The sequence below is a fragment of the Gadus morhua genome, chromosome 13 (assembly GCF_902167405.1).
Source record: "Gadus morhua chromosome 13, gadMor3.0, whole genome shotgun sequence".
Taxonomy (NCBI): Eukaryota; Metazoa; Chordata; class Actinopteri; order Gadiformes; family Gadidae; genus Gadus; species Gadus morhua.
This window is the reverse complement of record NC_044060.1, coordinates 16,822,495-16,844,988: the sequence shown is the minus strand read 5'-3', so window position 1 is coordinate 16,844,988 and position 22,494 is coordinate 16,822,495. Positions and strand designations below refer to the sequence as shown.

Genomic DNA, 22,494 nt, shown 5'->3' with positions numbered 1-22,494 from the left:
TCCCAGAGAAGAGGAATGGGTGCCACACACACACACACACACACACACACACACACACACACACACACACACACACACACACACACACACACACACACACACACACACACACACACACACACACACACACACACACTGAGTTGTAATACAACAACAGATTACAATTGCAGCTAAGAATGATTTGTCATACCCAGACACACACACTATTTATATTTATGGCATTGTGAATTTGTATAGGTCTGTTTGTGAAGGTTTATGCTTTTGATATGTATGAGTGTGTGTGTGTGTGTGTGCGTGTGTGTGTGTGTGTGTGTGTGTGTGTGTGTGTGTGTGTGTGTGTGTGTGTGTGTGTGTGTGGGTGTTTGTGGGTGTGTGTGTGTGTGTGTGTGTGTGCGTGTTTGTGTGTATAAGTGTGCTTGTGTGTGTGATTTTTGTGTGTGTGTGCGTGCGTGCGTGTATGTGTGTGTGTGTGTGTGTGTGTGTGTGTGTGTGTGTGTGTGTGTGTGTCTGTGTGTGTGTGCGGGTTGTGTGTGTGCATGTGTGCGTTTGTGTATGTAGCTGCGTAGGCAGCTGAACGGCTGCTGCACTCTTGGGTCGTGACTAGAAAATACTCTCCATGCTGAGCTCAGCTTAACAACTGAAACACTCACACTGTGTGTCTGTGTGTGTGTGTGTGTGTGTGTGTGTGTGTGTGTGTGTGTGTGTGTGTGTGTGTGTGTGTGTGTGTGTGTGTGTGTGTGTGTGTGTGTGTGTGTGTGTGTGTGTGTGTGTTTGTGATTGGGGGGTTGTTGGTGTTCATTTGCACATGCATGTGTGCGAGCATCACAATCGAATGGTCTGCTGTTTCATATGAGAACAATAAGAAATGTTTCCTTTATTCTGAGAGTGTGTTTGTGTGTGTGTGTGTGTGCGTGTGTGTGTGTGTGTGTGTGTGTGTGTGTGTGTGTGTGTGTGTGTGTGTGTGTGTGTGTGTGTGTGTGTGTGTGTGTGTGTGTGTGTGTGTGTGTGTGTGTGTGCTTGTGTGTGGTTGGCCCTGGGCTACTGCCTGCTTCAATACACTCACATCTCACTGTGACTGTCAGACAGAAAACAGGAGCCAGTTGCTCTGCCCTGATGATCATGATTATATAGTTTAAGGTCCTTCTCCCTGCACTGTTCTCTTTGACGGCTCTCACTGACTCTGTTTATCTGGTGTTCTCTAACTCTAAAATACACATGAACGGTACAATGCACCCGAAGAGCGAGGCTGGAGAGCAGGGGAAAAGATGAAGAAGAGACAAGAGGTAGTTGAGGCAAAGAGGAGAGGGACAAAGAGAAGAGGGAGATGGGGGAGGAAGGGTTGCTGGCAGAGGAAGGCAGGGTGATGAGTAAAGGCTTAGTTATGGTTGGACGTCAACGCAACGCAATGACCACGCAGTCGCTTCCACGCGGTCGTGAAGCTGTTTTGATTCTGCATCGGATTTATTTCTTCTTCATGAGCAGACCAATCACAGCCCTTGCTGCTGCGTCACCGCGACGCAAGGTCACAATTTTGGGAGGCGAAGGTCAGGCCCTTGCAGTGGACACAAGGAGGGTCCCCAAGGACATAATGGGCGTTAACCCCCTTGCGTTGTGTCGACGTGCAACCATAACTAAGCCCCAAGAAGAAGGGGAGATTTGAAAGGTTGGGAGGAAGAGGAGGGAAGGAGGAGGTGACGAATAGAGAATGTTAGAGGAGAGGAAGGGGTTTATTTTTTGTTCTCATCGTTTATCGATTCATATTTTATTGTCTTATTGTTTTATTGTCTGTTCATTATTGTGTAAAGGCTTGCTCATGCATAATATTAGTATTCTATTGCTTCATATATGTATAGATATGGATGCAGAATTTTTATACAGTTACATATACTATTTCCATGTCGGTTTTGTATTAATTTAACATAAATGATCCTTTTGTTTTGATCCTTTTGTTGTGGGGAGGGGGGACGGGGGTGGATGTGTTTCTTTCTGCTTTGTCCGTGTGCGCGCGCTGTTTGGGTGTTCTGCTTGTGTTCTGCTTGTCTATACTGTAAAGAAAAACTAAAACCCAATAAATATATGTTTGAAAAAAAACAGGTGAGGAAGGGGATAGGGAGATGGGAGGGCTGTAAGTGTTGTGTGCTGACATTGTGCAGAGGCTTGAACGAGGATGAAGAACAGAGGGTAGAATAGATGGTGAGGAGGAAAGCAGACAGGAGATGGAAGGGAACATGCTTTAGCTGTGCCCACTGTGATGGGATCTAATGCCTGCAATAGAGGATGATGGGAAGCTACAAAGTCCTCTCTCCAAAGGACGGCCGGGATAAGCGGGAGAGAGAGAGAGAGAGAGAGGGCGAGAGAGAGAATGAGAGAGAGAGCTTCTCTCCTCACAAAATACTAAAAAGGACAATGAACAAGCAAAAGAGGGAAGACGTGAAGACAAATTGTTTTAGGGAAAGACTCATTTTAGAATTCATAATTAGCGAACCAGATGAACAGAAAGAGTTGGGTGGAGATAAGACGATGGCGCAGGAAGCAAAGCAGACAAAGGTTTCAGGAGACTGCTCTGTGTTGTTTTCATGTTTCAACAATATGCATATAAATATCGACTCTTGGATGTGAGTGAGGAAAGGAAAACATGAATATCAAGTTAACAAGATACGTTAACTCAGAATTCAGGGAAGGCAAGTGTTTTCGGTTTTTAGATTCCAAGATCTGACTACGCTCAGACAGCGGTTCTTGAACCGACCAATCCTGACGGTCTGGGTAAGCACTCGCTTGAGTTGGGGTTCTGGTTTAAGCTTCACCATATATCCGAACCTGCAGCCTGATCAGGGGCCAGAGAGCCATGAAGGTTAGTGCTGATGGCGTCAGAAGGGATGGTGACACGTGCTTCCTTCCACTCTCTGAGCACCATCATCGCAGACCGTCCACCCTGGGGCTTTCACATTCTACCACTGCAGTCCACACACACACACACACACACACACACACAAGCATAGGATCAAGCACCCATACACACATACACTCTGAACACACAGAGGCAAGGTTGACGGGAAAAAAAGGATGAGAGATTAAAATGGCGGAAGGCAAACCAAGTGATACTATTGCAGAGCATGGAAAGGAGAAGTGAGTGAGGCAGAGAGAGGGCAGGAAAGGGGAAGAATTTAATGTGTGTGAAAAGAGTGGAACAATACCACCAACACTAAGATGCTAAGGAAACTCTTTATCTTATACTAAAACCAAGGGAAACGGATGATTCGATTTATTGGTAATATTTTCAAAAAGAGAGATTTTCTTCCATCCTTCAATGATGAGGCTTCCTTACTCTAGAATGATCAAAAGATATCAAATGTTTCAGCCAACCAATGCGAAAACATGATACCATTAGTGTGAAACTGTATGCATCCTGTGCCGTACATCCTGTTGCTAGCTTAGCTAAACCTGCTATTATCCTATTTGCATAAACAGCGTCCCCTCATCCATACCAAGAGAAAGTAATTGAGCTTTTTCAGAGCCTTTATTAGGGTTTAGAGACACATTAAGGCATACTGTAGAGACAGCTTAGGAATAGAGGTATTCTGTTCGAGGTTGTTAAATGCATTGGTGGTCCACTCCTTCCTTACTATAACTGGAAGTCATGAGACGCTGTTTTTTAGGCGAGAGCTGTGGTTGAGAACAGAAGGTGTCAATTTGCAGGTGCTGTGAATGGATCTTCAGAGAGGATCGCATATTCAGGGACAGCGGGATCAGTGCTGTTAGGACAGCATGTTAGGTTGTATGTGTTCATGAGCTGCAAGGTACTCGCCCAGAGGAATAGTGAATGTTTAATGGGATATGGGATATGGTTTGTGTAAAAGGCTTAACCTAGCGGGCTGTCAAACTAATGGTGGTTTTCCAACGGAAACTAAGGGGCTAATCTGATCTCCTTTTAATGGCTGCCAACTTGACAGGCGTTGTTGAGCGAAATAGAGCAAAAGGAAGAAAGAAAGTAATGGAGCAAGACGTTAAGAAAACGATCCAAAGGGTTGGCGCCAAACCAAAATAATTCTTTTGGAGTTGGGATCCCCTGAGAAAACGGATGGATCCCTGATTACATTTTCAGTACATTCTGTGAGCAGCGGCTTTAAGCCTCATGAGTAGGGCAGCAGATATTAAATGATGTTAAAGGAGGCACAATTATTTTATAGCAGTCCTATTACCCTGTCTAAGCCTCCCTGCAGCCCCAAACACTGGCTAACACCCATACTCTCACTGTGCTGCCCTTTACACACACACAGACACACTCACACACAGACACTCACACGCACCACATGCAGAGATTAATTAAGAATATTTGGCAGCTCATAACTTACATCACATTGAAAAAAAATTGAAAAATTCTTGTAGCTGCAGATGATTCATCATGAAACCCAGCCTGAACAGCCCTAACTTGTTAGCATTTTATTGGAATCAGTTCAGTATCAGTTTTTTCTAATCTAAACGTTAATATATGTATATATACACACACACACACACACACACACACACACACACACACACACACACACACATACACACACACACACACACACATATATATATATATATATATATATATATATATATATATATATATATATATATATATATATATATATATATATATATATATATATGTGTGTGTATATATCTATATATATATAAATATATATATATATATCAAACATTATTCTCTTCAGGATGTAACCACACTATGGTAACGGTCAATGCTTCCGCATTGTCCAATCAGCTTTGTAGTGTTGCTTCCATGACTACAGATCAGTTAGCAACAGGTATCCTCAACAATAAAAACAAATCCCTGTTTGCTTTCTTTTGCCCGATCAGCTATAGCTACAATAGTCTCCTATGGAGGTGGATGCCATGCTATTTGGTCTTTATGATTTTATTTTTCTTGATCTTTGTGTAGTCAAAACTATTGTTTATCACAAAGATCTACAGGTCCAGGAGGATCGGCCTATTGCCACAGTGGCTCTGATTGGCTCTCAATACCGAGCCAAGGGAGGGTGTCTGTCTAGTAGCAGTGCATACGTGAACTGACTTCTGATTGGAGGCTATCATTCAGCTGCAGCCAGCGTGTTTCCTTTGCTATTAGCAATTTATTTGGGGAGTTCTCTTTTTGATTGCAATCCATTGTGGCTTGGTTAAGTTCTTTAAATTGATTGGTTAGTTGCTGTAGGGACATTAAATGTCAATATGCATTCCCCACATTACTACAGACTTTGATATAGATCCGAAAAGGTATGCTGCACCTCGCCTCATGGTAAAGCAACAATAACCAATCACTGACCAAGCCATTTGAGCTCTGCTGCACAATGAATTGCATTGAGTAGTAGAAAAGTCCAGTGAATGAAGTGAGGAATACAGTAAACATCTGCGTGTCCTTTTCCAATTGAATGAGATTAAACTGGCCCACAACTCTTTGGTCAAATAGTGTTGAAACACCCTAAGGTGTGTTTTGGGAGAGCTATATAACTGGGTCTAACGGCTGGTTCTCGTGTTCTCACTAGAGGATGTGAGTACAGCTTTATGTTTTCATAAGGCGCCCGCTGGATCAAAGGCATTTCTGAAGAAGTGCAGACATGGTATCAAATTAGTTTCTCTGGAATTCATCCTATTCCACCGCCCTCTCAATTGGATGAAAGAAAAGGATAGGAGAGAAAGAGAGAGAGAGAGAGAGAGAGAGAGAGAGAGAGAGAGAGAGAGAGAGAGAGAGAGAGAGAGAGAGAGAGAGAGAGAGAGAGAGAGAGAGAGAGAGAGAGAGAGAGGTGAGAGAGAGAGAGAGAGAGAGAGAGAGAGAGAGAGAGAGAGAGAGAGAGAGGTGAAGGGAAGCCAAAGGAGAGAGGACGATGCAAGAGAGAATGTGTAATAGTTGTACACTTGAAGATATGGAAAGGGTGGACAGGAGAAAAAGGATAAGATTTATCCAACTCTGCGATTTCGGTTTTCCCCTCAAAAGCATATTACACGATTGCACGTAATTTTTGCAACTCAGACCCCGATGAATGGCATGGGTGCTCTGGAAATACACAGCCGCAATAAAAGACCACAATGCACCCGGAGGCTGACCAGGAGATTGGTGTGCTTGTGTTTGTCATTGCAGTACGTCTACAAAGCGGTGTTTTCCTTAGTGTTTGTGCTGCTGGGGGTTTTAAACTTAGCGCTGGTGGAGTGTATGAATATGTGATGACCTTTGTTGACATTTAAATTGCAACAGTGGTCACCAAGTGCAGCATATCAATGGTAAACTTTACCTGGACGATCTGAAGAGGCTTTTTGTGCATGATTTCTTCATTCTAGGACAACATGACAAGGTGAGACTCAGACATGGCCTATTGTCAGGCAGGGGTTTTGTCCAAATACAGTAAGGCTTACATTGTATAGGGTTAATGGCAACATCTCTGCGAAAAAGCAGCCTCTGTCAACCTCCTTTAGTGCAAAGTTGGGTCTCTAATGTGCTCCTGGTCTGTCTAATTTACCAGAGTGCATCTGTTTCCTATTTCTATATCGCCCTCTGTCTCTCCCTCCCTGTCTCTTTGTCCCTCTATTTCTCTTTCACTCTCCTTTAAAAATAGGAAACACCATACACATCATTAGCTGTTTATGTCAAAAGGGGCACACACAGACACAAACACATGCACACAGACACACAGACACACATACACACATACACACACACACAAAGCCGCGCAGAACATCCCAATGCTGCTTGCTTACCAAATACAGAAACAATATGTGATGTGATGATGGTTCGACTACGGCTGGCTGAGGGATGGATGAGATGAGTGAGTGAATTCATGGGGAGCGAGCGCGTGTTTGTTTCCGCTGTGTTGATGAAGAAGTGAATATGATGGATTGGACTTGAAGTTGACTATAAGTGGTTCCACAAACATGTAGGGGGTGTTCACCTGGAAGCCCGTTCAAAAAGGATTATGCATGCACTTTGTGTCTGTGTTTGTGTGTATGCGTGTGCGTGTATTATTGGCTTTCCAGCTCAAGTAGGTTTCCTGCAATAAAAGTGGCCATCTCTCTCTCTCTCTCTTTGGTACCCTGTCTAAACCTACCATTAAGAACATCACTCTTCTCCTCCTCCTCTTCCTCCTCTTCCTCCTCTTCCGCCTCCTCCTCTTCCTCCTCCTCCTCCTCCGCTTGCTCCCCAGGAGGTGGTAATGTAGTGGGAGGCAGGACATTTTCATCGTGATAACTTGTGACATTGTCAGAAGTGAGAATCTGCTGAGCTGTGTGTGCTCTATAACTTCTAGATGTGTTTTAAAATCAATGGTGAAATAAAGCAGAAAGCTATGCTGCTTTCTGGACCAGAGACAAGGCTTATTGGAGTTCACTGATATTGATGAAATCCAGAAATAAACAAATAACTGGGGATTTTGGATGTGTTTTGCCTGAGTTAGATAAATATTGTTGATGTGTGCTCAGAGTGAGTATGCGTTTCAGAGCAGGTTATTGCACTGCTGCTTTGTTCTACCCCACAGAAGAGGTTAAATTCAAGTTTCTTTCAATGGGGAATTATGTCTGAGACAAACGGTGCAGAGTTTGAAAGCTGCAAAATGAGAAGCGAGACGTTAACACAGCGAGACAAAATTGAACAGCACAACCTTTAACCGGGACAAATGTTCCTTCTGGAAAAGCAAAAGTAATTTAGTTAGTAACTCAATTGACAATCTGCTATGATGAGGCTGTTGTTGCTGACTGGATTGCCTCATTGTCAACCATGGGGCATGGTTGTTATGAATAATTGCTTGTGCACTGTCCTTCTCTGCCCTTTAACCATGTAGCCTTGTGGATGTAGGAGTGAGAGGCCTGTATCAGGTCTGAGCACACGGTCTGAACTCATACTGATCCAGGGTCCAGTGAACCTGTGGTTGAGAAAAGATTGAGGATAGATTGAGGATAGTGGAAGAACTGAGGCCACTGAATGTTTGATGCATTGGGAAAATGCCCATTTACAATTCCTTAGTGTTTGCCTCAGTTTCAACTGCCCATTTTCCAGTTTTCAATCGACAGATTGCAATGGACATGCCATTCATATTTAGCGCTTTTGCCACCTATGACCACTCGAAACGCTTTGCAGTTATTGTCTCACAATCACCCATCACTGCACACGTTTACACGCTAACAGCGCTGTCAACCGTGCAAGGCAACAGCCAGCCGTTGGGGAGCAGTTAGGCGGAGGCGTCTTGGTCAGGGACACCTCGACATTGTGCTTTGAGGAGCAGAGGTTGGGACCACCTGTTCAGCCCCCTGAACCACTGCCAGAATACGCACAGAAGAGCAAAGAGCACAGTTGTGCATGTCAACTAGGACAGTGTGGGTGGAAGGGATAATAAAGAGGCAGAGGAGACTGACACCAGGGAGGGGAACTTATTCCTGCCAAATTATTGTGGAGTGATGATAAGAGGAACAATTACAGTTGGAAACGTCTCCTCTCCGAAGACTACTGACACAATTGCAGGGATTGCTGGTCCACATGCAAACGCCCACATGCACACTCACACACACACGCTCACACGCACGCACACGCACACACGGACGCACACACACACACACACACACACACACACACACACACACACACACACACACACACACACACACACACACACACAATGCAGGACGAGGAGATAAATGTGGGTAACTGTGGCTATTCAGCCAATATTCACGTCGCTTCTGTCGAATGGTATCTCTCAAAATAAACAAAAACAGGATTAGTATAACATCCCAGTGGAAATCTGGCCTGCTGACAACCAGATGAACAAATCTATCGTTCCATCCCTCATCATTTACAGCCTCTGTAATTTGCATTTTAACTCAACAGTGCTCTTCTTCCGAACTGTAATAAATTAGGAATGTGATGACAGAAATGGATTCTCATGAGAGGTTGCACATCATTGGCCCAGGCAGGAGGAGCGATAACTGCAGAAAAGGGTTGGATGTAACAGCTTGTTGCACCATAGCATAATCGTTTGTATAGTCTGTGATACAGCCCAGAAAGCAAAGCAATGCACACCAAACCAGGGGATGAGTTTGTGTGTGTGTGTGTGTGTGTGTGTGTGTGTGTGTGTGTGTGTGTGTGTGTGTGTGTGTGTGTGTGTGTGTGTGTGTGTGTGTGTGTGTGTGTGTGTGTGTGTGTGTGTGTGTGTGTATGTGTGTGTGAGGGTGCGCGCCCACATATTTTCCACTTGGCACCCAAAATGAAAAACAATACATAATATTGTTCAGGCTGTGGCAATGGGTCATGAAATTTGTTAATAAATGTGTGACAGTGAGATTGACAGAAAACTAATGTGGTCCAATACATCCTCCAACACTGTGTTAGTAATACTTTGCGTTTCTTTGGTACTAAAACTCCCATCAGGACTGTAGATGTGGGATGTCAAGGGTTCTACCGGTTGTTGGCAATCATTACCTTCAAAGAAAAGGCAGTGAGAGGTTGATGAACATGGAACTGCCCTGAGAGAGAGAGAGAGAGAGAGAGAGAGAGAGAGAGAGAGAGAGAGAGAGAGAGAGAGAGAGAGAGAGAGAGAGAGAGAGAGAGAGAGAGAGACACAGAGAGACACAGAGAGAGACTGCGATAACACATCCTTTAGTTTCCAGCCGATGATTCCTTGCAATTGTAGTTTTCTCAACCTTATCTCAGCATTGGAGCATGATATGCCCCGGGCACCTTTTATATTAAAGGTAAAACCACTTTAGAATTACATCCGGCACAATGGCCTTTCCTGCTTTCATACCACTCCATGCGGGAGCCATCTTCATCATCTTTTTGATTATATTTATGATGAAGGTATTTCCTTCTAGCAAGACAGATTTATATTTCTTCATAGCAAGGTGCAGTATAATTTAGTAGTGTCATGTACAGTAGTGTACCATTACAATATCAGGGATTATCAGGGATTTGACGTGGGCATTTGCCAACTCTGGGTGGTTCCTCGTTGCACTGCCACGCCAAGAGGGCTATAGAGCTACATTCTTGGTGTACTCTGTAAACAATAGAAGAAGATATTGAGCTGGGTGCAACTGAGCTGTGGCTTGGTGCGGCATTCACAAATAGATTTTTCCACTACGGCCATTATCTTGTACTCCCTGCTGCAATGATTATCTTGTGAACTAAATCCAACTTAAATTGTTGACTGGTTGGCCTTTTCCTCAACTCCTGTATTCCAAATCTCTCTCTGAGTTTCACTCACTCACGCACGCACGCACACACACACACACACACACACACACACACACACACACACACACACACACACACACACACACACACACACACACACACACACACACACACACACACACACACACACACACACACACACACATCCCTTGAATCACCAAGCATTGATCTTAAGATCTTAATTTGGGCCAAACCCTGTGTGTGTATCTCAGAGACTCAGACTCCACTAATCAATAATGGAATCAGATGAGATCATGTGACCACGCTGTAATGGAGTCAAAGATGCACTGACAAAGACTAACAGACAAACACACAGCAATGCTGAGACCTGATCCTTCCATGTTTTGTGGATTGGCCTGACCATCAATTGATGCTGGTCACTTATGAAAGCAGAAACTATATGAGGTTGCTTTTGCTATACAGTGTAAACAGAGAATGTAATTGCCTGATTAACAACCAAACACATTTCTCTCCAAACACTTTAACATGCGGCATTCACCATCACACCCATAAATAATATTTTTGGCTTCTAAAGCCGTTTTAAAACTTTTTCCTTGATGAAGGAGGTCTCAGCTACCTAGCTTCTAGATTGGAAACAGTTAGAAAGTTGAAGAAAGAGTTAGTAATGTTATTAATAAGACCTTGCCCTAGTTACAAGCAAAACCCTTTAAAATCTTTCTGGATCTCCCCTCAGCCATTTATAGATGACTAATAACTAAAAGCTTACGTAATCGGTTCCGTAATGTCAGTAAAATATCCATTCAGATGAGCCTGGATAATCAAGTTTGTTCAATGTGATTGAAATAATAATGAATTTAACCAATAGCTTGTCTTACATAATAAAAGTTATTCATCAGAAGATAATAGAGACTAAAAAGATTGCCTATGTTTGGTCTTGCTCCACTGTGGACAACAACCCCATTAGTTGAGCTCAGGCTCATACCTGATTGGCTAGCATCTGACAGCACCATTTGTTAATTAGATAGAGGTAAAGGCTGCATCAGGGGCTTCGCAGTCGAGTGATATAATTGGCCCATACTGCGGAGGAGCCCCTGCCTGCCAACAGCCAATAAGGCGGCTGAAAAGCATGGTCCATTGTGTGCTAAGTATCTGCTGGAGCCATTTCATCAGGTCCCTCATTCTTTCTTTCGCACTGATTTAGCACAGCTTGTCAACTTGAGCCATTCTGCAGGAAATTCACCAGATGAGCAGCGAATACTTGAGGAAAACCAACATCTCTCTTTAGAAGCACGAACTGTCCCTTTTCTATCTTTGATGCAGCTTTTCTACCACTTGTGTGCGTACAACTCTTGTTCGTTTTTTTGGTGACTATCCCTATACTGTCTTCCTCTCTCTCTCTCTCTCTCTCTCTCTCTCTCTCTCTCTCTCTCTCTCTCTCTCTCTCTCCCTCACTCTGCACAGAAAAGCAGCACTAGCAGCCGAACAAATTGTACAACTGTAAAAAAATACACAGAGCTTGCGGATACCAGAGCAAGAAAGAGAAAAAGTGCTTGTCAAGTGATAAATGTGTGCCGCCCTGGCCTGAGGCCAAGGATGGCAGGAGGCTGCTGCTGGTGGCGATCCCAGGCTTGTTGGCCAGAATGTGGGCAGCTAGTGTGCATGTTGCAGGATAATGTCCTCCCCATTTTACCATGGGCTGTAATGTAAAACTAAATAGGGTGCAATGAGTGTTGTTGTGCAAACGGCCCCAATCAGTGAAGTCCACACCTGCAAGCAGGTGATCCTGTTGTCATGGAGGCGTAGATCTCGGCCCGCGTTGCTCTGTCGCGCCGAGTCAAACCGAGTTGAGCCATGCAGGACGGTTTGGTATAATGGGATAAGGCCACAAATACCTCCCTTGCAGATGGTGTGGCGCTTATAGAGCAGGCTGCGGATGTTCTTCTCCAGCGCGTCAGAGACAAGCAGCCACATGCCCGCACAGCTTGTGAGAATACAACACAATCATAGTAATAATAGCCGTTGTTGTCCTCACCATCATCTTCGATTTCATCACCATCCTTATCACCACGAAGAGAATACAACAAATTCTGTAGGAAATGTGGAAGGTCCCACTATCGATCACACAGTCTTCCTATCTAAAGATGTGCCTGTGGAGGATGACTGTGGATGGAACACTGTGGTTGTATACACAGGCAATCAGTTCTACAAGAAAGAAAACAACTAGCATCCTTGATTGGATTTACTGGAACTTGTGCTGTGCAACAAATCAGCGATGCGTGGGGTGCAAATGATTGTTGATATATTTACTACCTTTGGTACAATGTGATGTCATAAACAAGACAAGCTTGTATAGAGCAACACTAATCTAGATCTCATCTGTGTGTCAGGCCCCTCCATCTGGTTATGTTTCCACTCCACATCTATCCACCCCAGTCTTTATGTCTGCATCTATTCTTGTCTCTCAGTATCTTAATCTGTCTGTCAACATGTTTGTCTGTATGTCTCTCTCAATGCCTGTCTCTATGTCTGTCAATTGCTATCTCTGGCTGTCTCTATATCTGCCCCTCCGTCCGTCACTAAGTCTGTTTTTAAGTCTGTCTCTATATCCGTCTGTATGTCTGTCTTAACGTCTGTCTTTATGTCCATCTCATGTCTGCCACCATATCTGTCTACATGTCTGTCTCTATGTCTGAATATATGTCTGTCTCTTTGTTTGTCTTCATGTCTGTCTCTCAGTCTGTATATATGTCTGTCTGCCACCATATCAGGCCTACATGTCTGTTTCTATGTCTGTATATATGTCTGTCTCTTTGTCTTCATGTCTGTCTCTCAGTCTGTATATATGTCTGTCTGCCACCATATCAGGCCTACATGTCTGTTTCTATGTCTGTATATATGTCTGTCTCTTTGTCTTCATGTCTGTCTCTCAGTCTGTATACATGTCTGTCTGCCACCATATCAGGCCTACATGTCTGTTTCTATGTCTGTATATATGTCTGTCTCTTTGTCTTCATGTCTGTCTCTCAGTCTGTATATATGTCTGTCTGCCACCATATCAGGCCTACATGTCTGTTTCTATGTCTGTATATATGTCTGTCTCTTTGTCTTCATGTCTGTCTCTCAGTCTGTATATATGTCTGTCTGCCACCATATCAGGCCTACATGTCTGTTTCTATGTCTGTATATATGTCTGTCTCTTTGTCTTCATGTCTGTCTCTCAGTCTGTATATATGTCTGTCTGCCACCATATCTGTCTACATGTCTGTTTCTATGTCTGTATATATGTCTGTCTCTTCTTCTGTCTTTATGTCGGTCTCTCAGTCTGTATATACGTCTGTCTCCATGTCTTTTCTTTATGCCTTCTTTTATGTCTGTATCTGTCTGTCTTTGTGTTATGTATCACCCTGCCCACAACCATCCTGTGTGCATTGGACTATCTCTGACTTTTAAACAGACGGTAGCTGAAACAAAGAACAAATCACTGACTGGTGGGGTTCATTGTCACAATAATGGTTTTGTGTGTGTGTGTGTGGGGGGGGGAGTTGTTAGAAGAGTATCATGAAAATGTATTAGGAACTGCTAAAAAAAAAGCAGTTAGAATATCATCATCTTAAAATAGAAAATATGTTAATGTCGTTGTCTTAGGAGCTTGTCGATAAAGATCTATGTGGTATTGCTCTAATGGTTGGGCGGGTTAGTCTACCACATCACCCCTCCCTCCAGTAGAGGGAGACGTATACTAGGAGCAGATAATACGTTTAGTGTTTTTCTAAACTAATTGATGCCAGTAAAGAAGAACATATCCAGTCGCAGGTGTGTGTGTGTGTGTGTGTGTGTGTGTGTGTGTGTGTGTGTGTGTGTGTGTGTGTGTGTGTGTGTGTGTGTGTGTGTGTGTGTGTGTGTCTGTGTGTGTGTGCGTGTGCCTCTGTGTGCATGTAATGAGACCAAGTTGCCTGCATCTTCACTAGCGTAATAATATATTGCATAAGTTGATTAATGTTTTTTTATAATAAAAGCTAACAACTCTTTTCGTCTCTTCTTCTTCTCCTCTACTCTATCCTACCCTTCTCCTCTCTCCTGTCCTCCCTCCTCCTTGTCTCCTCTCCTCCCCTCCCTCCTCCTTGTCTCGTGTTCTCCCTCCTTGTCTCGTCTCCTCTCTCTTCTCATCTCCTCCTCTCCTCCTCTTCCCCTCTCTGCTATCTCTCCTCCTCCTTGTCTACTCTCCTCTCTCCTCCTCCCCTCTCCTCCTCCCCTCCTCTCCTCTCTCCTCTCTCCTCCCTTCCTCTCTGCTCTTAAAGGGCCAAAGTGTTCCGGGGGAAGAAGATTCTTGGAGATTACGACATCAAAGTAGAGCAGGTACAGATGGCTGCGGAGCATCATAAAAAAAAATATATATATACATAAATAAACAATTATTGTTGAGGGGAAGAGGCTATCACTCACTACATACTTAATGAAGGAAATACTCAATGTAGTCGTCAAAGTAGTGTTGATTAATAATTCATAAATATAAAACACAGACTTAAGACTGATGCAAGCGTCATCAGTCCTCGCTTGTCTTTGTGAAGCGGCTGAATCATACTGAGGGTCATGTGGAGGAGAGCCTTTGTCATGCTGAATCACTCGGTTAAGTGACTTGTGCTTATACTCTGGAAACCAGACGTGGTTGTATTTTATCGAGATTTACCTCTGGCAATAAAGGGTCAATCTTAAAGTAAATCAATGAAGTATATGGCCTCATGACATTAAATTCCCCAATCTGGTTCTACAGCATTTCAGCAAGATGTCTCATTCTAAAAGTAAAAGGACAACAAAGCCACAATGATACAATTGAAGGGGCTATTTTGTGTTTCCGTTTTTTTGTCTTGTCCCAGAATGTTGAAGTCAGCCGCTTCACAGTTAATACATGTTGACTGCCAGGTGTCTCCTCCAGTCTGTCAACAGAGTTCACACCAAAGGCAACGGTCAGGAGAGAAACACTGAATGTAAAATGTGTCTCTTTGTGTTTCACTTGGGGACAAACAAGCAAAAACGACAAAAGGGGTTTGCTGTGGCAAACTAGGCCGTTTTCCTTTAAATTTTTAACTCCATCGCCATCTTCAATATTTCTATTTATGTCAAAAATGTACGGAATGATGATGAGTAAGAATGAATGAATAAGAAAATCAGTCCTTTCTCGAGATTGACCGTCACCTTGATGAGACATTCTGATCAACGTTAAAGATTGTAAGAAAATGTTGATTATAACAACAATGGCAATGTAAACAGGGACACACCATCTGTTGAGCTCTTCAACAGATCGCTGGATTGCTCGGTTCCTAAAGCAAAGCGACATCTCTTTCTCCCTCTCTTCCAACAGGCCGAGTTCTCTGAGATCAACCTTGTGTCCAACTCAAACGGAACCTGCAGCGTGGACCTTCAGGTCATGAGGAACGCCACTAAAGTCATGAGGTCAGTGCAGCGTGCACCCTTTGGGTTCATAACGCCAAAGAGGTGTCATCATAGCCAAAACACATGTGTTGCTCATAAGCTTATTTTGGGTCTGCTTAGATGCACCAGGGCACGGGCTGTAGACTAAACAAGCGGAGATAACACAGGTGGACCGTGGACCCTTTTTGCGACCTGTTATATCAGGACAAACAGAGGTGTGGACACCAAAGTTTCTCTGTTTATTTGAGTCGATTATTTTATAAAGTTGTGGTTGCAATCACACGTCCACTCAAAACAATGCTGAAAACAGCTAAATTTAACCACTAACCACTCCCAAAACAATGCTAGATTTAACCACTAACCACTCCCAAAACAATGCTAGATTTAACCACTCACCACTTCCCAAAACATTTCCCGCTATGCTGTCCAAAATGTATTTTAAACCATGGATTTAGTTCAGGGAATGCTTCATAATGTAGTATTTCAGTAAGTAATGATGATGATTGATCCGAAATGAACTACGTTTGAGGTTTCTGGTAATTATACTGGACTGCAAGACAACCAAAAACCACACACTTACTCACATCAACACAGCAAACAGCGGAGGTCAGAGGTCAGAGGTCAGACCAAGCGATCCAGAGCACTCTATAAACTCTATGATGAGACGATGCCGTACCCAGTGGTCCCCTGCCATCAAAACTGCCAGGAAATGAAGCACATTAGTCTGATTAGATCCATCTCAACCCTGCAATTACACCTTGTGAGACTGGCACACATGCTCAACACACACACACACACACACACACACACACACACACACACACACACACACACACACACACACACACACACACACACACACACACACACACACACACACACACACACACACACACTCTCCCAATAATATCTGGATGGTCACAATCACACAAAATATTGTGTGTTTTGACATCAAAGTGTAATTCTGGCGAATATTAAACCCAGGGTCTTCGTTTTGGCATGTATACCCATCAAATACTATATATTTTTTTCATTGAAAATCGAGTCTAGAGTTTGCCCGGCATTGTTTTGCTTCCATGTTATTGGTTAGGGGCACCGTGAATGCTTCTAAATCAGATTTTTTTTTTCCACTAATATTGCTCAAAATAGCACCTAACTCCTGCAGTAGCATGATTAGGGTCCCTACACATAAAACGAAGCATCAACAACTTAATTAGCGTACCGGGAGTTTATTAAAAAAGACTGTGTTCCGAGTCTGTCCCTTACCGGTAGGTTCATGTTTCCAGGAAGTCCACACGATTACCGGCTACCGTAAATAATATGACAGAGGCGCCAAGCTCTATACTCGATTATCAATGAAAAAAAGTGTCTGGAGGGATTATTTTATGGGTTTTCATGCCGATAAAGACCCTGGGTACACTTTAAGACAAACAAAAGACCTGAGTTTGTATAGGACAACAAATTCATACGTTGATAGAAGCCTTATAAAAAATAACAACCAGATTCTGAAGATGAGACCGTCAGCTGCAGAAAGGGACCCAGTGCTGAAGGCCCTCAGATTCTGTGAAGTCTGAGCGCAGATGGTGGCTGCGCTTGAGGCAGTGTGAGAGCAACTTTAGTCCCAGGTTAAGTGTATAAGGGGGTGTTTAACTGATTGGTACACAGCTTGAGCAATTACTTCTGAACCAGAATGAAGCGCTAGGTTCTCAGTTGTTTGAATGAGCCGTCAACTGAACACAAATGTAACTATTTTCCCCGCTGAGCCAGTGCATTGCAACCAGTGGGTCGAAGCGGGAGCAAAATCCATCACTGTTGCTCATGAGCAAGAGTTTTGACACGAATCCTAACTGCGTGCCTCTCAGTCTCTAAGTCTGAAGGCATGCGCAGTGGCAAATAAACACAGAACCTGACACCGCGAGAAGATGGGAGTTGCACAGAAATCATGGCTGATTTACTTCTCAACATAGACAATGTCAACAATTAACCCGGGGCCAAATCCTATATCAATGTGGTCCTTGGTGGTTTGGAAACGAATGGAAAATAGAAGACACAAAACACATTCACACCCTCCCACATACAGAAACAATCTAAGCATGCATGCACACACATTCCTCACCATGCCTTCCAAGTGTTTGATCACAATTCTCGATCTACACTCTTCCCTTCTCTCACCTCTCTGTCTCTCGCCCTGATTCTCACTCTGATTCTCTCTTCCTCTCTCTGTACCCTCTCCACAAATCCCGTCTTCTCATCTCTACTCTTCGTTATCAGTAGTTTTAAGTTGCATTAATAATCTCTGATATCAATATAAACCAACTGCACCTACCGTATAAAGACACTATGACTATGAATATGTTTCAATCCATCCTCATATTCATATCATATTAATTCATGTTCATTCTTCATATGTTGTTTGTTCTTAGTGATATTTTATCTACCTTCCTCTCTACCTTATAAGGTCGTTACCTCCTGACTTTGCGTCCATTTCCTCCCCCATATAAGGCTTTCCGGCCTGACTTTGTGTCTTCTTCAGCTGCTGCTTAAGCCTGTACAGGTGTGACGCTGTTTCCTCTCCCTCTACCATTTCAGGTCATTCCGGCCAGACTTCGTGCTGGTGCGCCAGCATGCGTTCAGCATGGCACAGAACGAGGACTTCAAGAACATGATCATTGGACTGCAGTATGCCGGGGTCCCTTCGGTGAACTCCCTTGAGTCCATCTACAGCCTCAGTGACAAACCTTGGGCCGTGAGTCATGTCACCAACAATGATCGCCATGTGCAATTCATTAATAATACTGATGGTATTTTAATTGATGGTTGTTTCATTGGGCTGGGCTTGGCTTTTCTAACAATTGTGGTACCACTCATGTCATCTTTTGTGACTATCCCTATAACTGTCTTTCCCTCTCTCACTCTCTCTCTCTCTCTCTCTCTCTCTCTCTCTCTCTCTCTCTCTCTCTCTCTTTCCCTCTCTCTCTCTCTCTCTCTCCCCCTCTCTCTCTCTCTCTCTTTCTCCCTCTCTCTGCCTCTCGCTCTCTCTCTCTCACTCTATCTCATTCATTATCAATATCTCTCTCAATCCCCATTGATCTCTGTCTCTCGGCCCCTCTCTCTCTCTCCCTCTCTTTCTCTAGTTTGCTCAACTGATCAATAACCAGAAGAGGCTGGGCTCGGACAAGTTCCCTCTGATCGATCAGACTTTCTATCCAAACCATAAAGACATGGTAAGTAATGTCATTCTCTCCCGATTGATCTGGAAAAATCAGTTGGAGGGACAGAGCATCAGGATTCAAGATGTTCAAGACCGACAAATCCTACACTAATTATAGCCATTTACAATACAAAATGTGTGGGTACCAAAATGAATGTATGCCTGTGTTGTTTGGGGTCTCATTGTTGTGATCGATTTTCATAGGCTGAGGGTGAATGGAAACTTAGACAATCAAGTCCTGGTAAAAACAACAACGCATGTTTCTATTGAGAGGTTTTATATACAATATTTTTGGTACATTGAAATAGAAAACTATATTGACAGAAACACAAAGACATAAATACAAACCCACATAATCCTTTGATATAAAACATTTAAAGGAGGAATAGCACAGTGACAACATACCAAAGTCCTACAGCTAAAATGCATTATGAAAAAGATACATCAAAACATATACAGGTTTATTTCAAAAGAAGGACCAACCAACCAGTATTACCATTATGTATTGAAACAGTACCACTTCACTTGAGTGCCATTATGTATTGAAACAGTACCACTTCACTTACGTACTGTTTTGTATTCAAACGGTACCTTTTCAATATAGGGCCTGCATCACAGGTCTTTGTGAATTCACATTCAGGTCTCTCTTGAAGAATCTGAAAATCCATAACGAATGATTTAATCATGTTCCTTATGATAAATTTAGTTAGTTGAGGAATTCATTAAATTGGATTTAGGGCTGCTGTAGTTCAGATTTGAGAGATGTAAAGAGAGAGGAGAAAAGAGCGGAAGAGAGCAAGATTTAGAAAGTAAACAAAAAAAACATCTTCTTCCTCTATGCTCCCTCCCTCCCTACTTGTCTCTGCCATTAAGAAGTCTTGCTTTTACTGCGCCTGTGATTGACAGGAAAGATGGATTCCCAAAACCAATCAGGGAAGAGATTTCCTGATTGGTCAGAATTTAGCCAGGAGGGGTCTAATATTGAAATTGTCTCATACAGAGACAGGTGCAGACTACTCTTAATAGATAGCCTCACAGAGCATTCCACTAACTAATAGCTGACAGATGGCTGTGGAATTTCTAACTAATTACACTCAGATTATATCACTTAAACCTTAACTACAGCTTAATTTAATCTGACGTCATGAAGGATGATATGGTTCTTAAACAGCTAGTATTTCTTTATGTATTTGTTGGTCATTTAAGGAAATAGAAACACAAAATAATCCTCTATCCTAGAACACAACACGGTTAGCCTTCAAAGTGTTAAGTATCACTCGTGCACAATATTTACATTATTATAACAGGATACATTTAACAGTATGAACTGTGACAAGTATATCATGTATATATCGTGTGTCTAGATTCATCAAAAGGTTTCAATTGATCCCGTAAGAGCACAAACACGGTGTATCATAATTAAATGTTGTTTAAATGGGGCAATTATTAGATTCTATATATATTTATATATATATGAATGAAAAAATATAAGAAAGCAAGGATTGGGGGTGGGGGGGATGTCTACAGGCAATCTGCAAACACAAGGTAAGGGAACAGGATGCAGAGTAGCTCCAGAGCTCGGTGAGAGAGCTGCCTCCTACCTCTTCCTACAGTTCAATATGAAAGGAGCCCCTTGGAGTCCAATTCTGTCTAGACACTGCATTCTAATGTCTGAACTTTGGCAAGCCTTAAACAATGGGAACCTTCCTGGACTTGGATAGCAGTTCTGAAGGGTAATTTGCTCTGTCTAGTGCTCTGCTGGAGTGAAAGCTAAGCGGTGACATATGTGAGCCGGAAACCATTTAATTTATTAACCACGCCCTGAAGTAGCCCTGTGCTAAGCCAAGTTTGCTGTGCCCACCGTTGCCGTTGTTTATCCCCAAAATCACTGAAGCAATCCCCTTATGCTTTAGGTGTTAGCCACAGCAGCCATATGTGCATTACACAGAAGCCAATGTAATAAAGAAACTCAGCCTGGGTCTGAGAGTAGCGTTACTGGGTTCGTGCCTACGAGCATCACGGTTAGGGTTTGGTCGGGGTTGGGGGAAGGGGTCAGTCAGGTGGGGGTGTGTGGGGGGAGGTCGGTCAGGGGTCACTCAGGTCCTGGAAGTCTTTGTCGGCGTGGGGCCCGCCGCGGTACCAGCTGCAGGTGGCGTCGGTGCGGCGGATACATGCGTACTGCCGGGCCTGCTCTCCGTTCAGGCTGTTGTCCAACAGCCAGTCCGTCCACAGGCACTCGTTCTCCCCTGTGGAGGCGCAGGGCACCGTGTAGCAGGTGTTGATCTGCAGGGAGCCGGGGGGAGCCGGGGGAGACGGGGGAGAGGGGGGAGAGGGGAAGACGGGGGAGATGGGGGGGAGGGATAGTCTCTGAGTCAGTGTTTAACAAAATGTAATCATTCATGGATGAATAAAACAGCAGACGATTATAAAAATAATTATTTTAGTTTATATAACCTCGGAAAACACATTGAGGGAACAACCCTCCTTCACAATGGTGCCGAGGGAATAGTGCAGGTTCATATATTGGGTCAAAATAAATAAATAAAGTAAATAATACAATTAAGTAATTATTTCGAGCAATGGCGTCATTATGTGACTCCATGGCCCTTTTTTAATTGATGGTCCTTGCTAAGGATATTGGGGTATTGTTTTTAGTAAGATAAATACAATAAGTGTATTATAATCTATTTATTTATAGTAGTATATATAGCATAGTCATAGTGCAATCATTTACTAAATTACTACAATAACGTGTGTGAAGTGTGAATATGTGCCACTCACTCTGCATTCACAGCCCATCTGATATCTGTAGTTGAGATTCTTTTTCTGGGACATTGATAGGTTATCCCAGGGCTCCACCAGGTCACACTGGCCAATAGAAATCCTCCCATCATTCCACATACTTCCTGTTTTGGGACAATGAGAATCACAAATATGTAGTTACCAACTCTAGCTATGGAAAGATACATTATTTGTACATTGTACATTGAATCGTCTTTGATTTGCAAACTTTGCAAAAAACGCTATCTGTTAGTATCGGCTGTTTTACAATTATTCTACTTTTGAAGACATAACTTCAAGAATGGTCATGGTTAGAATATGCTGAAAGTATACACTCAGACATGGCACATATATGGACAAATCATATTCCAATGAACTGTATTAGCGGTCAGGGAGGGAGGTCCAGCCCAGTATCAGATCAACGTTGCACCGTACCGGAGATGAGGTATCCCGCCTTATTGTTGGAGTCCAGTTTGACTCCACACAGTGAGGAGAAGACGGGTGTGTAGACATACTGGATGTCCTTGGCCTTGTCAAAGCCCTTGAACATCTGAACGACAACAAAGAAAACCATTCAGTCACCGAGTTGTTAGAACTTCACAAGTGTGTGTGCACGCTGTGTGTGCGCGTGCGTGTTTATGGGTGTGTTTATGTGTGTGTGTGTGTGTGTGTGTGTGTGGTCAATTTGAACATAGAATAAAAGCAAAACCTCCACCCCTCTTCAATCGGGATTTCAAAGTCTATAAAGAGGAGCTTCGGACGACGTTGGACATCCCACCTTGATCATCTTTATCTCGTACTGGATCATCTTCATGTAAGGAGAGGAGCTGTTGCTAGGTGACACAATCTTCTCCCCAGAGATCTTTGCCCTTATCACTGA

General features: G+C 43.2%; 2 protein-coding genes across 2 annotated transcripts in view; one reads left to right on the top strand and one right to left on the bottom strand.

The window, feature by feature from the left end:
- The window catches only part of syn2b (synapsin IIb), a 53,758-nt gene that overhangs the window by 12,885 nt on the left and 18,379 nt on the right, over nt 1-22,494 (top strand). The window contains exons 2-5 of the mRNA XM_030375066.1: nt 14,491-14,548; nt 15,552-15,643; nt 18,212-18,368; nt 18,757-18,846. Of these exons, the coding sequence (XP_030230926.1) occupies nt 14,491-14,548; nt 15,552-15,643; nt 18,212-18,368; nt 18,757-18,846 (397 nt within the window). The remainder of the gene's footprint in view (nt 1-14,490; nt 14,549-15,551; nt 15,644-18,211; nt 18,369-18,756; nt 18,847-22,494) is intronic.
- LOC115557329 (metalloproteinase inhibitor 4) overlaps nt 19,094-22,494 on the bottom strand; it is a 9,713-nt gene continuing 6,312 nt past the window's right edge. Inside the window, exons 2-5 of the mRNA XM_030375067.1 lie at nt 22,393-22,490; nt 22,050-22,164; nt 21,615-21,739; nt 19,094-21,116 (exon numbers count right to left, since the gene is read on the bottom strand). Of these exons, the coding sequence (XP_030230927.1) occupies nt 20,919-21,116; nt 21,615-21,739; nt 22,050-22,164; nt 22,393-22,490 (536 nt within the window). The 3' untranslated portion in view covers nt 19,094-20,918. The remainder of the gene's footprint in view (nt 21,117-21,614; nt 21,740-22,049; nt 22,165-22,392; nt 22,491-22,494) is intronic.